General features: G+C 61.7%; 1 protein-coding gene across 4 annotated transcripts in view; it reads right to left on the reverse strand.

The window, feature by feature from the left end:
• Positions 1-18173, reverse strand: part of LOC116238451 (ras GTPase-activating-like protein IQGAP3) — a 46604-nt gene that overhangs the window by 22205 nt on the left and 6226 nt on the right. For all 4 annotated transcript variants that reach the window (XR_016460505.1, XM_090127122.1, XM_090127121.1 and 1 more), the window contains 13 exons: positions 17562-17686; positions 17320-17483; positions 17149-17239; positions 15836-16003; positions 15610-15752; positions 13000-13158; positions 10681-10764; positions 9772-9843; positions 9400-9469; positions 7033-7241; positions 5263-5415; positions 5008-5171; positions 2565-2789 (listed from right to left, as the gene is read on the reverse strand). Coding sequence is in view for 3 of the 4 variants with exons in the window: in XM_090127122.1 (XP_089983248.1) it covers positions 2565-2789; positions 5008-5171; positions 5263-5415; positions 7033-7241; positions 9400-9469; positions 9772-9843; positions 10681-10764; positions 13000-13158; positions 15610-15752; positions 15836-16003; positions 17149-17239; positions 17320-17483; positions 17562-17686 (1827 nt within the window). In the remaining variant the exon portion in view is untranslated. The remainder of the gene's footprint in view (positions 1-2564; positions 2790-5007; positions 5172-5262; positions 5416-7032; positions 7242-9399; positions 9470-9771; positions 9844-10680; positions 10765-12999; positions 13159-15609; positions 15753-15835; positions 16004-17148; positions 17240-17319; positions 17484-17561; positions 17687-18173) is intronic.

The following is an 18173-nucleotide window of genomic DNA, read 5'->3' on the forward strand; positions in this document are numbered from 1 at the left end:
CCCCCCACCCAACCTGGCAGCAGCTGAGTCCCCAGCTCAACCTCAGCACCCCAACACCGAGCACAAGGTGATCCCCCCACCCACCTCACCACTCCAGCACCACCTGAGCCCCCACCCCACCTCACCGCCCCAAAACCGGGCTGAGCCCCCACCCAACTTCATCACCCTGGAACCCTGGCAGCACCTGAGCCCCCCACCCAACCTCACCACCCCAAAACCGAGCTGAGACCCCACCCACTCTTGGCACTGGGCTGAGTCCCTCACCAACGTCACCACCCCAGCACCAGCTCAGCCCCCACCCAACCTCACCGCCCCAAAACTGGGCTGAGCCCCCCCCCCACCCTCTGTACCAGGCTGAGCTCCCCACCCAACCTCACCACCCTGGAACCCCGGCACCACCTGAGCTCCCCACCCAACCTCACCGCCCCAAAACCGGGCTGAGCCTCCCACCCCACCTCACCACCCCAAAACTGGACTGAGACCCCCACCCAACCTCACCACCCTGGAAACCAGGCTGAACCCCCCCACCCAACTGGAACCCTGGCACCAGCTGAGCTCCCCACCCAACCTCACCGCCCCAAAACCCAGCACAAGGTGAGCCCCCCACCCAACCTCAGCACCACAGCAGCAGCTGAGCCTTCCACCCAACCTCACCACGCCAGCACTGGGCTGAGCCCCCCACCCAACCTCAGAACTGGGCTGAGCCCACACCAACCTCACCACCACAGCACCACCTGAGCCCCCCCCCCAACCTCACCACCCCAAAACCGAGCTGAGACCCCACCCAATCTTGGCACTGGGCTGAGTCCCTCACCAATCTCACCACCCCAGCACCAGCTGAGCCCCCCACCCAACCTCTGCACCGGTCTGAGCCCCCCACCCAACCTCACCACCCTGGAACCCCGGCACCACCTGAGCTCCCCTCCCAACCTCACCGCCCCAACACTGGGCTGAGCCCCCCACCCAACCTCACCACCCCAGCACCAGCTGAGCCCCCCCACCCAACCTCTGCACTGGGCTGAGCCCCCCACCCAACCTCACCGCCCTGGAACCCTGGCAGCAGCTGAGCTCCCCACCCAACCTCACCGCCCCAAAACCGAGCACAAGGTGATCCCCCCACCCAACCTCAGCACCACAGCAGCACCTGAGCCCCCCACCCAACCTCAGCACCCCAAAACCAGGCTGAGCCCCCCACCCCACCTCACCACCCTAAAACTGGGCTGAGCCCCCCACCCAATCTCAGCACAGGGCTGAGTCCCTCACCCAACCTCACCACCCTGGAACCCTGGCAGCACCTGAGTCCCCCACTCAACCTCACCACCCCAAAACCAGGCTGAGCCTCCCACCCCACCTCACCACCCTGGCAGCACCTGAGCCCCCCACCCAACCTCAGCACCCCAAAACTGAGCTGAGCCCCCTGCCCCACCTCACCACCCCAGCACCACCTGAGCCCCCCACCCAACCTCAGCACCCCAAAACCCAGCACAAGGTGATCCCCCCACCCAGCCTCACCACCCTGGAACCCTGGCAGCACCTGAGCCCCTCACCCAACCTCACCACCCCAGCACCAGCTGAGCCCCCATCCAACCTCACCACTTCAAAACCAGGCTGAGCCCCCCACTCAACCTCAGCACCCCAGCACCACCTGAGCCCCCTACCCAACCTCAGCATCCCAACAGCGAGCACAAGGTGATCCCCCCACCCAACCTCAGCACCACAGCAGCACCTGAGCCCCCCACCCAACCTCAGCACCCCAAAACCAGGCTGAGCCCCCCGCCCCACCTCACCACCCCAGCACCACCTGAGCCCCCCACCCAACCTCAGCACCCCAAAACCCAGCACAAGATGAGCCCCCCACCCAGCCTCACCACCCTGGAACCCTGGCACCACTTGACCCCCCCACCCAACCTCAGCACCTCAGCAGCACCTGAGCCCCCCACCCAGCCTCACCACCCTGGAACCCTGGCACCAGCTGAGCCCCTCACCCAACCTCAGCACCCCAGCACCAGCTGAGCCCCCCACCCCACCTCACCACCCTGGAACCCTGGCACCACCTGAGCCCCCCACCCAACCTCAGCACCCCCAAAACGGGGCTGAACCCCTCACCCAACCTCACCACCCTGGCACCACCTGAGCCCCCCACCCCACCTCACCACCCTGGAACCCTGGCACCACCTGAGCCCCCCACCCCACCTCACCACCCCAAAACTGAGCTGAGCCCCCCGCCCCACCTCACCACCCCAGCACCACCTGAGCCCCCCACCCAACCTCACCACCCCAAAACCCAGCACAAGGTGATCCCCCCACCCAGCCTCACCACCCTGGAACCCTGGCAGCACCTGAGCCCCCCACCCCACCTCAGCACCCTGGAACCCTGGCACCACCTGAGCCCCCCACCCAACCTCACCACCCCAAAACGGGGCTGAACCCCTCACCCAACCTCACCACCCCGGCACCACCTGAGCCCCCCACCCCACCTCACCACCCTGGAACCCTGGCAGCACCTGAGCCCCCCACCCCACCTCAGCACCCCAGCAGCAGCCGAGCCCCCCGCCCCACCTCACCTCCTCTGCCCGCTCTGCGACTCGGCCTGGTTGACCCACGCCTTGTAGATGTCCACAGGGTCGGTGCGGATGCTGAGGGTCGCATCCTGCAGCACCTCCCGCACCGGGCGGCCCAGGATTTGCCGGAGGGCGCTGTGCCCGCGGGCGCTGCGGTAGAAGCTGACCACCATGCGGATCACGGCGGCGTTTCCCGTCAGGATGTCGTGGATGTGATCCACTTTGGACCTGCGGAGAGACGGGCTGCAGGGATGGAGCTGAACACGGCGCGCTTCAACCGCCTGCTCCGAAACGGACGCCTCCTATTTATTGATGTGGAAACGGCAGCAGCCGTGCACGGCACCACGAGGTTCTGCAAGAGAACGAATTCTCAGCTGCAGAACCAGAATTTTTTGACACTGTCAGCTCAGCTTCTGCCGGCATCTTGCTGAAATCTGCGCCATGGGGATCAGCCGCTGCCATTCTCAGTCGCACAGAATCACAGAATGGCCAGCGTTGGAAGGGACCTCAAGGACCACGAATCTCTCCTGGCAGATTTTTCTTGGTCTAGGAATGTGGGTTTAGAAATATACTCTCGATAGCTGCAGGTCTGAGCCAACACATAACTAATATTCCCAGGCATCTAGCAATGCAGTGCAGACATGCTGCCTACAGGAGCAGCTCCTCAGCTGGACCACAGTTGTTCTCCTGGACCAGGCTGCCCAGAAACGCTTGGATGCTCCAACCCTGGAGGTGTTCAAGGCCAGATTGGATGGGGCAGCCTGGTCTGGTATTAAATGGGGGGACAATTAAGCTGCTCGGGTTGGAAAAGACCCTCGAGACCACCGAGTGCAACCACCACCCAACCTCCAGCAGCCCTCTGCTAATCCCCATCTCCGAGCGGGGGAGGAGAGGGGATGGGGAGGGAGAGGGGATGGGGAGGGAGAGGGGATGGGGAGGGAGAGGGGATGGGGAGGGAGAGGGGATGGGGAGGGAGAGGGGATGGGGAGGGGATGGGGATGGGGAGGGGATGGGGATGGGGAGGGGATGGGGATGGGGAGGGGGAGGGGACATCCAGACTTCAGCACACCCAGGGATGGGGCCTCACTCGCTCCCTGACAGCCCATCCCAGTGCTTCACCACCCTTCCCTGTTCAGAAGTTTGTCCTGACACCCAACCTAAACCTCCCTGCCACAACTGGAGGCCATTTCCCCTCGTCCTGTCACCAGTGAGAAGAGCCCAGCCCTGCTCTGCTGCAATCAGATATTGGCGGAGAGCAGTGAGGTCTCCCCTCAGCCTCCTCTTCCCCAGACCAAACAGCCCCAGTTCCTTCAGTCTCTCCTCGCAGCCCATATTCTCCAAGCCCTTCCCCAGACCTGCCGCAGCACCTCCACGTCCGTTCTGTATGAAGGCACCCAAACCTGAACGCAGAACTGGAGGTGAAGCCTCACAAATGCTAAATTCAGGGCAGGATGACTTCCCTGCTCCTGCTCACCGTTCCTGATCCCAGCCAGGGTGCCATCAGCCTTCTTGGCCACCGGGGATGGGGATGGAGGGGATGGGGATGGAGGGGATGGGGATGGAGGGGATGGGGATGGAGGGGATGGGGATGGAGGGGATGGGGATGGAGGGGATGGGGATGGAGGGGATGGGGATGGAGGGGATGGGGATGGAGGGGATGGGGATGGAGGGGATGGGGAGGGGAGAGGCTCACACTCAGCCCACTGTCCATCAGCACACCCAGCTCCCTTTCCACCAGGCAGCTTCCAGCCACTCCTCCCCAAGCCTGCAGGGTTGCCTGGGGTCGTTGTGACCAAGATGCAGAACCCCACACTTGGCCCTATTGAAATCAAACATCCATCCAGTCTGTCCAGCCCCCTCTGCGGTGCCCTCCTGCCCTCAAGGCAGATCAACGCTCCCTCCCGGCTGGGTGTCATCTGCAGCCTTACTGAGGATGCACTCAATCCCCTCGTGGTTAACGAAGATGTTAATAGGAGCAGCCCCATTTCTGAGCCCTGTGGGACAGCGCTGGTGCCTGGCCGTAGCTCCAGTTGCCCATCCCAGCTTCTCCATGGGGACGGGGCAGTGCCAAAGGCTGCACGAAGTCCAGGACAGCCCTAAAAGCCTTTCTGGCCACCAATCCCTTCCCCCACATTTCGCCCTCACCAAACAGCAGGGCTGGAGGGGGGGGCAGCGGTGCAGTGCAGGACCCCCATTCTGCTAAGGGAGAGCTTTTAGGCATCTGCTCAGAGCCAGATGTTGGGGTTGCACTGATTTGCACGGACTGCAGCTCCAGCTGCTCCGTTTGGAGACCAAAACGGAGCTTTTTGCAAACGTACCCCAAAATCCACCTTTTTTTTTCCCCCCCAGCAATCTCAGCACCCGTCCTCAAACCTCCTTACCACGGCAGACCCTGAGCGGGGTCACCCCCCCCCCAAACCAACCCAACCCCCCACCCCCTCCCAACCTGATCTCCTCCTGCAGGGCCGCCTTGAAGAGCTGCAGCAGCAGGAATCCCTCCCGCGGGTGGGAGGCGTAGCCGTACAGCGCGAAGATGACGGGCTGCAGGAACGTGGTGGATTTGTTCTGAGGCACCTGGAAGAGCAGCCTGGCCAGGTACCCGGGTTGTGTCTGCAGGGGAGGAGCGGAACGGAGAGCTGCGCTCAGCCCCAGCACCTCGGAGAGGTGGGCAATAAATGGGGATCCCTCCACCCCAGCCCACCTGCAGCAGGTAGAAGAGATGCTGGTACGCCTCCAGCTTCTGCCGCTTCTCCTTGCTGAGAGATTTGAGCCCCTTCTGCTTGTCCAGGCACATCAGCTCCGACAGCTGCTCCCTGTTTTTCCTGGTCAGCTTCCTGAACTGCGACACCACCTCCTGCAGAGGGAATCAATGCGTTGTTATGGCCGGAAGAGATCCGTGGGGTCACCCCGACCCACAGCATCCGTGTGGTTGGAAAAGACCATTGATGTGGCCCATAAGGGAGCACTGGGTTGTCCTTGAGAGCAGCCCTGCACAGAAGGACCTGGGGGTCCTGAGGGGTGAAAAGCCTGGGTGAACCTGATGGGATTCAACACAGCAAAGTGCAGAGTTTGGCACTCAGGATGGAGGAATCCCAGCATCCATACAGACTGGGAGGAGCCCCTTGAGAGCAGCCCTGCACAGAAGGACCTGGGGGTCCTGAGGGATGAAAAACTGAACATGAGCCAGCAGTGTGCGCTTGTGGCTCGGAAGGCAAATGGGATCCTGGGCTCCAGCAGCAGAGGGGTGGCCAGCAGGGACAGGGAGGTGATCGTCCCCCTCTGCTCTGCTCCTGTGAGGCCCCACGTGCAGCACTCTCCCAGCTCCATCCAGACAGGGAGCTGTTGGAGGGGGTCCAGAGGAGCCACAGAGATGAGCAGGGCTGCAGCACCTCCCTGCAAAGACAGGCTGAGGGAGCTGGGCTTGTTCAGCATGGAGCAGAGAAGCTGCGGGGTGAATCATTGCAGCCTGCAGTACTAAAGGGAGCCCAAAAACAGGAGGGGAGTCAGCTCTTGGGAAGGGGAGATGAGAGCAGGACGAGGGAAATGGCTGGAATTGAGGGAGGGCAGATTTCAGCTGGGTGTCAGGGGGAAGTTGTTTGCTGTGAGAGCGGTGAGGTGCTGGAACAGCTGCCCAGAGAGGCTGTGGGTGCCCCGTCCATCCCTGGAGGTGTTCAGGGCCAGGTTGGATGGGACCCTGGGCAGCCTGGGCTGGTATTAAATGTGGAGGTTGGTGGCCCTGCGTGCAGAAGGGGGCTGGAGCTTCGTCATCCTTGAGGTCCCCTCCAACCCAAACCATGCTGTGGTTCTGTGATGTGCTGCTGGGCCACGCGGAGCACAGAACGCAGCAGCAGAGATGGGGTTTGGGAGCACTGCATCCTTTTTGGGGTCCTGCAGGCACCTCCAGCCCTGCACTCCCTGACACCAATGCGTCCTCACAAATCCTCCTTCAGGGACTTGCTATGGCTCAAAATAATTTCTGGGCAGCCTGGGCTGCTGTGAATGTGGACGTTGATGGCCCTGCATGTGGTGGGGGTTGGAGATTCGTCATCCTTGAGTCCCTTCCAACCCAAACCATTCTGTGATTCTATGGCCCAGCCCAACCAAGGGCCCACCCAGCGCTCACTGGGAGGGGTCTTCTCCAATGCAGTGATGGGGGAGGAGGGGCTGTTGAGTTGCACTGCTGATCCCACAGCCACTGGGAGGGGTCTTCTCTGATGCAATGATGGGGGGGGGGGCTGCTGAATTGAACTGCTGATCCCACAGCCATGGGGAGGGGTCTTCTCCAACCCAGTGATGGGGGGGGGGGGCTGTTGAGTTGAACTGCTGATCCCACAGCCCTTCTCCAACCATAGCGACCCACAGATCGTCCAGTCCATCACCTCCAGGGACAGTGCCCCCCCCCTCCAAGCAGCAGAAAAGCAGCACTGAAACCACGACCCCCCCCCCCCTCCCCATCCTCCCTGCTGCCCACCTGCAGCGTGACGCGGTTCCTGACCAGCAGCCCGATCTGGATGTCCATGAGGCTCAGGTCGGCCTCCAGCCGCTGGCTCATGCGGATCCTTTTGGCCACCTCCTCCCGCAGCCGCAGCACCTCCGCCTCCTCCAGCGCGTCGCCGTGGCTCTGCTCCAGGACGGGCACGAAGCGCCGGATGGCGGCCAGCGGAGGGCTCTGCTCGTGGACTGCGCCGGCACAGCCAGCGTCAGCACCGCGCGGGGACGGACAGCGACTGGGAGCGATGGGACACCCATACTGGGAGAACTGGGAAACCCAACACTGGGAGAACTGGGACACCCAACACTGGGAGAACTGGGACACCCATAGTGGGAGAACTGGGAAACCCAACACTGGGAGAACTGGGACACCCATAGTGGGAGAACTGGGAAACCCAACACTGGGAGAACTGGGACACCCAACACTGGGAGAACTGGGACACCCATAGTGGGAGAACTGGGAAACCCAACACTGGGAGAACTGGGACACCCATAGTGGGAGAACTGGGAAACCCAACACTGGGAGAACTGGGACACCCAACACTGGGAGAACTGGGACACCCATACTGGGAGAACTGGGAAACACAACACTGGGAGAACTGGGACACCCATAGTGGGAGCGCTGGGACACCCAACACTGGGAGCGCTGGGACAGCCATAGTGGGAGCGCTGGGACAGCCAACACTGGGAGCGCTGGGACACCCATAGTGGGAGCGCTGGGACACCCATAGTGGGAGCGCTGGGACACCCATAGTGGGAGCGCTGGGACAGCCAACGCTGGGAGCGCTGGGACAGCCAACGCTGGGAGAACTGGGAAACCCAACACTGGGAGCGCTGGGACAGCCATAGTGGGAGCGCTGGGACAGCCATAGTGGGAGCGCTGGGACAGCCATAGTGGGAGCGCTGGGACAGCCATAGTGGGAGCACTGGGACAGCCATAGTGGGAGCACTGGGACACCTGTACTGGGAACGCTGGGACACCTGTACTGGGAGCGCTGGGACACCCAACACTGGGAGCGCTGGGACACCCATAGTGGGAGCGCTGGGACACCCATAGTGGGAGCGCTGGGACACCCATAGTGGGAGCGCTGGGACAGCCAACACTGGGAGCGCTGGGACAGCCAACACTGGGAGCGCTGGGACACCCAACACTGGGAGCGCTGGGACAGCCATAGTGGGAGAACTGGGACACCCAACACTGGGAGCGCTGGGACACCCATAGTGGGAGCGCTGGGACACCCATAGTGGGAGCGCTGGGACACCCATAGTGGGAGCGCTGGGACACCCAACACTGGGAGCGCTGGGACACCCAACACTGGGAGTGCTGGAAAAGCCAACACTGGGAGCGCTGGGACAGCCATACTGGGAGCGCTGGGACACCCAACACTGGGAGCGCTGGGACACCCAACACTGGGAGCGCTGGGACACCCAACACTGGGAGAACTGGGAAACCCAACACTGGGAGCGCTGGGAAACCCAACACTGGGAGCACTGGGACACCCAACACTGGGAGCGCTGGGACAGCCGTACTGGGAAGCATCATGTCCCTCCCTGCACTCTATACTGGGAGCACTGGGACAGCCCACAATGGGAGAGCTGTGACAGCCGTACTGGGAGCGCTGGGACACCCATACTGGGAAAACTGGGAAACCCAACACTGGGAGCGCAGGGACAGCCGTACTGGGAGAGCTGGGAAACCCAACACTGGGAGCGCTGGGACAGCCAACACTGGGAGCGCTGGGACACCCAACACTGGGAGCGCTGGGACACCCAACACTGGGAGAACTGGGAAACCCAACACTGGGAGTGCTGGGACAGCCGTACTGGGAGCGCTGGGACAGCCCGTAATGGGAGCGCTGGGACAGCCCGTACTGGGAAGCATCATGTCCCTCCCTGCACTCTATACTGGGAGCACTGGGACAGCCCACAATGGAAGAGCTGGGACAGCCGTACTGGGAGCGCTGGGACACCCATACTGGGAGAACTGGGAAACCCAACACTGGGAGCGCTGGGACAGCCCGTACTGGGAGAGCTGGGACACCCGTACTGGGAGCGCTGGGACACCCGTACTGGGAGCGCTGGGACACCCGTACTGGGAGCGCCAGGATACCCATACTGGGAGCGCTGGGACACCCATAGTGGAAGAACTGGGACACCCAACACTGGGAGCGCTGGGACAGCCGTACTGGGAAGCATCATGTCCCTCCCTGCATCCTATACTGGGAGCACTGGCTTGCCCCACACTGGGAAGGCACTAAGCCCCTGTGCCCTATACTGGGAGCACTGGGTCCCTGCGCCCATGCTGGGAGCACAGACCCAACCCCCCCCAACCCCCCGCCACACTCACCCAGCATCCTGTAATCCGCACGGGCTTTGTTAGCTCTCACAAAAGCCTGGATCTTAATGACAGCTGCGATCTGCCGAGACCAACAGGAGCACCAGGACGTGACCCTTTGGTGGCACCCAGACCCCATGGCGGTGGCACCCAGACCCCAGCTGTGCTCTCAGGGACCCCCCTCAGCCCCTTCAGCTGTCAGCTCCATCCCTGCTCTGTGTGCCCGCAGCCTTTCCCCCAGACCCTCCCTCCATCAAAGCCTCCGTTGGCTTTTTGGAGCGTTTTTCTCTCCCTGCCCATCCCAGCATCACTTCCTACCCCCACCCTCCTCCCTCCGCAGGGGGGCCGCACACAGGAGGGGTTCAGCCCCCACCCATCACTCACATTCTCCCTGAAGTAGCGCAGCCTCTCCTGGTACCGTTTCCGAGCCCTCCACATCCTCACAGCCGCTTGGATCTGGGGGGAGACGCTCCATCAGAACCAGTGGGGGAGGGGGAGTCCCTACACCCCATACTGGGGGCACTGGGACACACTGTACTGGGAAGCACTGTGTCTCTGTGTGCCATACTGGGAGCACTGGGTCACCCCATACTGGGAGCACTGGGTCACACGGTACTCAGAGGCACTGAGTCCCTGCACCCCATACTGGGAGCACAGTGTCTCTGTGTGCCATACTGGGGGCAATGGGTCACCCCATACTGGGAGCACTGGGACACACTGTACTGAGAGGCACTGAGTCCCTGCACCCCATACTGGGAGCACTGTGTCTCTGTGTGCCATACTGGGAGCACTGGGTCACCCCATACTGGGGGCACTGGGACACACTGCACTCAGAGGCACCGAGTCCCTGCACCCCATACTAGGAAGCACTGTGTCTCTGCGTGCCATACTGGGGGCACTGGGTCACCCCATACTGGGAGCACTGGGACACGCTGTACTCAGAGGCACTGAGTCCCTGCACCCCATAATGGGAAACACTGTGTCTCAATGCACCATACTGGGAGCACTGGGACACTCTGTACTGGGAAGCACTGTGTCTCTGTGTGCCATACTGGGAGCACTGGGTCACACAGTACTCAGAGGCACTGGGTTCCTGCACCCCATACTGGGAAGCACTGTGTCTCTGTGCGCCATACTGGGAGCACTGGGTCACCCCATACTGGGGGCACTGGGTCACCCCGTGCTGCCCAGCTGCACCGCTCCCCCCAGTAGTACAAAGCAGGGAGGGACACGCCGCACTTATCGCTGGTGACACGAAGGTGGGAGCAGGGGGTGGAGGGAGAGGAGGCCAACCTTGATCACGGCGTCCGCGTGGGCTCGCAGGAAGTGCAGGCGCTGCACGTAAGCCTTGCGCTGCTGGTAGCCCCTCCAGCAGGCCTGGGGGGAGAGTCAGACAATGGCTGAGGTTGGAAGAGACCACTGTGGTCATGGTCCTCCAGTCCCACCACCATCGTCCTCCAGTCCCACCACCATCGTCCTCCAGTCCCACCACCAACCATCCCACCGGCCCCGCTCCTACCACTGTAGAGTTGGAAAAGACCTCCATGAGTGGGCATGGTGGGACGGGTTGGCTGTTGGACTTGATGATCTCAGACATTGCCTCCAACAAGTCCGAACACTGACCCATCCCCACCATGCTTAGGTATAGGGTGATTAAATAATTAAGGTTGGAAAAGATCTCTGAGGTCATTGAGGCCAACCATCAACCCATCCCCACCATGCTCAGTTATAGAGTGATTAAATAATTAAGGTTGGAAAAGATCACTGAGGTCATTGAGGCCAACCATCAACCCATCCCCACGCTGTGACCCATAGAGTCGCTGAGGTCAGAAGAGACCTCCAACATCACCCAGTCCAACCACCAGCCCACCCCCAAGTGCCCAGTCATTGAATCACGATGGCTGGGAAAAGATCCACAAAACCACCCAGCCCACCGCCGAGCCACCCCCACCGCGTCCATGGCTGGACTCATCCATGTTGGAGGAGTCCTCCAAGATCACCACATCCAACCACAGCTGATCCCCACCTCCGTGCCCAAAAACCAGGTCCCTCATCCTCACATCCAACCGCAACTGATCCCCACCTCCATGCTCCAAAACCACATCCCTCATCACCACGTCCAACCCCAACTGATCCCCACCTCTGTGCCCCCCAACCACATCCCTCATCACCACGTCCAACCCCAACTGATCCCCATCTTCGTGCCCAAAAGCCACGTCCCTCATCCCCACATCCAACCCCAACCCATCCCCACCTCCATGCCCAAAAACCACATCCCTCATCACCACGTCCAACCCCAAACAATCCCCACCTCTGTGCCCCCCAACCACATCCCTCATCACCACGTCCAGCCCCAACCAATCCCTACCTCCATACCCAAAAACCACGTCCCTCATCACCACGTCCAACCCCAACCGATCCCCACCTCTGTGCCCCCCAACCGCATCCCTCATCACCACATCCAACCCCAACCGATCCCCACCTCCATTTCCCCCAACCACGTCCCTCATCACCACGTCCAACCCCAACCAATCCCCACCTCTGTGCCCCCCAACCACATCCCTCATCACCACATCCAACCCCAACCCATCCCCACCTCTGTGCCCCCCAACCACATCCCTCATCACCACATCCAACCCCAACCCATCCCCACCTCCATACCCAAAAACCACGTTCCTCATTGCAACATCCAACCCCAACCAATCCCTACCTCCATACCTAAAAACCACATCCCTCATCACCACGTCCAACCCCAGCCGATCCCCACCTCCATGCCCAAAAACCACATCCCTCATCACCACGTCCAACCCCAACCGATCCCCACCTCCATGTCCCAAAACCTCATCTCTCATCATCACGTCCAACCCCAGCCGATCCCCATCTCCGTGCCCAAAAACCGCATCCCTCATCATCACGTCCAACCCCAACCAATCCCCACCTCTGCCCCCCAACCACATCCCTCATCACCACATCCAACCCCAACCGATCCCCACCTCCGTGCCCAAAAACCACATCCCTCATCACCACATCCAACCCCAACCAATCCCTACCTCCATACCCAAAAACCACGTCCCTCATCACCACGTCCAACCCCAACCGATCCCCACCTCCGTGCCCAAAAACCACATCCCTCATCACCACATCCAACCCCAACCGATCCCCACCTCCATGTCCCAAAACCTCATCTCTCATCATCACGTCCAACCCCAGCCGATCCCCATCTCCGTGCCCAAAAACCACATCCCTCATCACCACGTCCAACCCCAACCGATCCCCACCTCCGTGCCCAAAAACCACATCCCTCATCACCACATCCAACCCCAACCCATCCCCACCTCTGTGCCCCCCAACCACATCCCTCATCACCACATCCAACCCCAACCGATCCCCATCTCCGTGTCCAAAAACCACGTTCCCCATTGCAACATCCAACCCCAACCGATCCCCACCTCCACTCCCCCAACCGCGTCCCTCAGCGCCGCGTCTCCTCCAGGGATGACAACCCACCTTCCAGATCAGCTCCCAGCACCCAAACATCCCCCCGTGCAACGTGAGGCCACCACCGCTCTCCTCGTTACCCCGAGAGGAGACCGACCCCCCTGCGCTGCCCACCTGGATCCTCACGGCTGCCTTCTGCTGCCGCCGCAGGACGGCGAACCGCCGCCGTGCCAGGAAGCCACGCAGGAGGGCCTGCAGCCGGAGCACGGCCGCCTCGTTGGATGCCCACAGGCGCTGCCGGTCGTGGGCTGCGGTCACTCGGGTGACGATGGACTGCAGGGACACAAAGCGTTGGGTGAGCCCAGCAGGGACACAAAGCGTTGGGTGAGCCCGGCGGCACCAGCACCTCCCGTTCAATCATTCAGCTTGGGAGCAATTCCCAGTGGCACCCAACCCAATGCCAACCTCTCCCCTCAACATCACCCAACCCAATGCCAAGCCCCCAACACCACCCAGTCCAATGCCAATCCCCCCCAAAGGTCATCCAGTCCAACACCAACCCAGTGCCAACCCCCCAATACAACCCAGTCCAATGCCAGCCCCCCAGTGTCGCTCAGTCCAACACCAACACAATGCCAACCCCCCCCAAACGTCACCCAGTCCAACACCAACCCGATGCCAACCCCTCCAAAACCACCCAGCCCAACACCAACCCAATTCCAACCCCCCCAACACCACCCAGTCCAATGCCAACCCAATGCCAACCCCCCCAATACCACCCAGTCCAATGCCAGCCCCCAGTGTCACCCAGTCCAACACCAACCCAATGCCAACCCCTCCAAAACCACCCAGTCCAACGCCAACCCAATGCCAACTCCCCCAATACCACCCAGTCCAATGCCAATCCCCCCCAAACATCACCCAGCCCAACACCAACCCAATGCCAACCCTTCCAACATCACCCAGCCCAACGCCAACCCAATGCCAACCCCTCCAACACCACCCAGTCCAATGCCAACCCAATGCCAACCCCCCCAATACCACCCAGTCCAATGCCAACCCCTCCAACACCACCCAGTCCAACACCAACCCAATGCCAACTCCCCCAATACCACCCAGTCCACTGCCAATCTCCCCCAAACATCACCCAGTCCAACACCAACCCAACGCCAACCCCTTCAAAACCACCCAGTCCAACGCCAACCCAATGCCAACCCCTCCAACACCACCCAGTCCAACGCCAACCCAATGCCAACCCCTCCAACACCACCCAGTCCAATGCCAACCCCTCCAACACCACCCAGTCCAACACCAACCCAATGCCAACTCCCCCAATACCACCCAGTCCACTGCCAATCTCCCCCAAACATCACCCAGTCCAACACCAACCCAACGCCAACCCCTTCAAAACCACCCAGTCCAACGTCAACCCAATGCCAACCCCTCCAACACCACCCAGTCCCATGCCAACCCAGTGCCAACCCCCCCCAACACCACCCAGTCCAACACCAACCCAACGCCAACCCCCAAGCATTGCCCAGCCCAATGTCACCCAGTCCAATAACACCCAGCCCAATGTCAACACCCCCAAACATCACCCAGTCCAACACCAACCCAACACCAACCCCCCATCGCCCATCACCAATCCAACACCAACCCCCAACATCATCCAGTCCAATGCTGCCCACTCCAACACCAACCTCCCAACATCTCCCAGCCCAACACCAAACCCCACCCAACACCACCAAGTCCAACACCAACCCAATGCCAACTCCCCCAGCACCACCCAGCCCAACGCCAGCCCAGTGCCAGCCCCCCCAGTGTCGCCCAGTCCAACACCAACCCCCCCAAACATCACCCAGTCCAACGCCAACCCCCAAGCATTGCCCAGCCCAATGTCACCCAGTCCAATATCACCCAGCCCAATACCAACCCCCCCAAACATCACCCAGTCCAACGCCAACCCCCAAGCATTGCCCAGCCCAATGTCACCTAGTCCAATATCACCCAGCCCAATACCAACACCCCCAAACATCACCCAGTCCAACACCAACCCAACACCAACCCCCAACATCATCCAGTCCAATGCTGCCCACTCCAACACCAACCTCCCAACATCTCCCAGCCCAACACCAAACCCCACCCAACACCACCCAGTTCAACACCAACCCAATGCCAACTCCCCCAACACCACCCAGCCCAACGCCAACCCAGTGCCAGCCCCCCCATTGTCGCCCAGTCCAACACCAACCCCCCCAAACATCACCCAGTCCAACGCCAACCCAACGCCAGCCCCCCAACGTCACCCAGTCCAACACCAAGACCCCTCCCCAACATTGCCCTGTCCAACACCCAACCCCATCCCCACACCAACCCAATCACGTCCCTCAGTGCCACACCTAAACCAAGATCCACCAAAGTCTACATTAAAAGCTCCGTGCAGATATTTTGCTGCAGGAGTGAGGGACCTTCCAGCAGCCCCTAAATGAGGACGACCCCCATGAGGGGGTCACCGTTACAAGAAGGGGGCAGGAGTTCAGAGGATGCACAAATAAGGGGCAGCGGTCCCTTCTGCCACTGAACTGAACGCCATAAAATCAAAGAGAACCACAGGAGCTCAAAGCCAGACTGGGGTCTGAACATCACCGGTGTATAACCAGAACCAGTCCTGCCCCCCAGCTCAGGCTGCCCATTGCCCCCTTTTCCCTTCCACATCCTCAGGGCCGGTGCCCCCACAGCCCTACGCAGCACAGCCCCGGCCCTGCTGCCCCGTTTGTCCCATACCTGGATCTCCTCCCGGCTCAGGTGCGTGGCACACAGCTCAGCATCGCCCGGTCGCTCCCAGCTGCCCTCAAAGCTCTGCAGGCTCAGGTAAAACTCAGAGCCGTCCCGCAGGCGGTGCCGCACCCAGAGGGGTTTGGTGCTCCCTGAAACCAGATGTGGTACCCAGGGCTGAGCATCCTCCCTGCAAGGGAGTTTGGGGGGAGGGGGTCCCATCCCCAGGCTGTACCCGTCGGCCTCTTGGTGGCTGCCAGTGCCTGCAGCTGCTCCTGGTACCCTGCAGCACAGGCGTCCTGCACGCCGCGCAGCCCCACGTCGGGGTTCCGCAGCACCCGCAGCGTCTGCGCCGCCCGCCCTTCCCTGATGGCCTGGTTGATGGCAGCCGTGCCCAGGGCCACTGCAGGAATAGGGGTGGGGAGATGAGGGGCTCAGAGAGAGGGAGTGTGGGGTGGAGAGATGGGGGGATGGGGAGGGACAGAGGGTGGAGGTAGGGGGGCTTGGGGAGCGCAGAGGAGGGACTCGGGGGTAGGGATTAGAGAGATGGGGCTGGGGAAGAGGGAGTGGGGTGGAGAGATTGGGGAGGAGGAGTGCAGAGATGGGGGTCCTGGGGAAGAGGGAGGGCAGAGATAGGGGGGCTTGGGGAAGAGGAAGCATGGGGCAGAGGGATCAGGGTCTCAGGAAGGAGGAGGAGTGCAGAGATGGGGGGATTGGGGAAGAGGGAGCATAGAGATGGGGGGGAGGTTGGGGAAGAGGAAGCATGGGGTGGATCAGGGTCTCAGGAAGGAAGAAGAGTGCAGGGATGGGGTCCTGGGGAAGAGGGAGGGCAGAGACAGGGGGGCTTGGGGAAGAGAAAGCATGGGATGGAGTGATCATGGTCTCAGGAAGGAGGAAAGGTGCAGAGATGGGGAGACGGGAAGAGGGAGCACAGAGATAGGGGGACTTGGGGAAGAGGAAGCATGGGGCAGATCAGGGTCTCAAGGAGGAGGAGTGCAGAGATGGGGGTCCTGGGGAAGGGGGAGCACAGAGATGGGGGGGGTTGGGGAAGAAGCAGCATAGGGTGGAGCAGGGATCAGGGTCTCAGGAAGGAGGAGGGGTGCAGAGATGGGGGGATTGGGGAAGAAAGAGCATAGAGATGGGGGGGAGGTTGGGGAAGAGGAAGAATGGGGTGGATCAGGGTCTCAGGAAGGAGGAAGAGTGCAGGGATGGGGGGATTGGGGAAGAGGGAGGGCAGAGACAGGGGGGCTTGGGGAAGAGGAAGCATGGGGCGGATCAGGGTCTCAGGAGGGAGGAAGAGTGCAGGGATGGGGGGATTGGGGAAGAGGGAGCACAGAGATGGGGGGGAGGTTGGGGAAGAGGAAGCATGGGGCGGATCAGGGTCTCAGGAGGGAGGAAGAGTGCAGGGATGGGGGTCCTGCGGAACAGGGAGCGCAGAGACAGGGGGGCTTGGGGAGGGCAGAGCATGGGGTAGACCAGGATGTCAGGAGGAGTGCAGAGATGGGGGCACTGGGGGGGGAACAGCGCGCAGAGATGCCCGGCACTCACTGCGCCTCACCGCCGCCGTCTCCTCGTTGGCCGCACGCACCCCGCGCTCGATCTCCTCCCACCACAGCTCCGCTCCATCGTCCCCGGTGCCCTGAAGGGTGGTGGGGGTGGGTGGCCCGGCACCGCACCGCCCTCGGTGCGCCCACCCCCCCGCAGCCCCCAACCCCGCACCTGGGCTTTGGCCGCCCGCGCACGGCCGAGGACGCGGTGGTAGCGCACGGCGTTGGGCAGCAGCACGTCGGGCACAGCGGCCGCGGGCAGCAGCAGCGCCGCCAACGTCCTCCGCGGGTCCGAGAGCCGCAGCGCCGCGTTGATCCGCTGCACCGCCAGCAGCCCTGCGGGATGCGAGGCTCCGTGGCAACGGGTGGCGCTGCCGGGCTCCCCGCCCCCCTCCCGGAGTGGGGGAAACTCACGGTCGTTCTCCTCCTGCACCGAGGAGTTGGTGGCGTTCACGCCGTCCTGGATGTCGGTCCAGCTCAGGAACTCTGTGCCGGCTTTCCTGAGTTGGTCCTTCAGCTGCAGCAAGGAGTCAAAGTACCTGCGGGGGGGTGGGGGGGGGGATGCAGGGTGATGAGGGTGCGTACGCAGGAGTGAGGAAAACAAAGGAAGGAAAACAGCAGAAGCGAAGAGCAGATGTGGAAGAAGGAGGAGTGAGGATGCAGGGAAAGAGAGAACAGCACAAGAACGAACGCAGATGAAAGAGGACTGAGGGGAGAGAGAACAGAGATGCAGAATAAAGAGAAGTGTGGAAACGGAAGAAAGTCCAGCAGAAGAGGAGTGCTGATGCAAAAGAGGAGCAAGGAAGCAGGGATCCCCTTTTCCTGTGATTCTGGGGAAAGCGCTTACATGAAATTCTTAATTTCAAAACCTACCCGGACACAAACAGGACAGATCAAATCCTCGTTTGTGTGCAGTGTGTGTCATACAGTGCAGAACGAGGGGCTGCAGTTGGACTGGGTGACCTCAGGGGTCTTTGCAACCTTGCTGACCCCAGAAACGGGCAGAGGAGGACTGCTGGTTGGGCT

The sequence above is a fragment of the Phasianus colchicus genome, chromosome 30, assembly GCF_987193195.1.
Source record: "Phasianus colchicus chromosome 30, bPhaCol1.hap1.1, whole genome shotgun sequence".
Lineage (NCBI taxonomy): Eukaryota > Metazoa > Chordata > Aves > Galliformes > Phasianidae > Phasianus > Phasianus colchicus.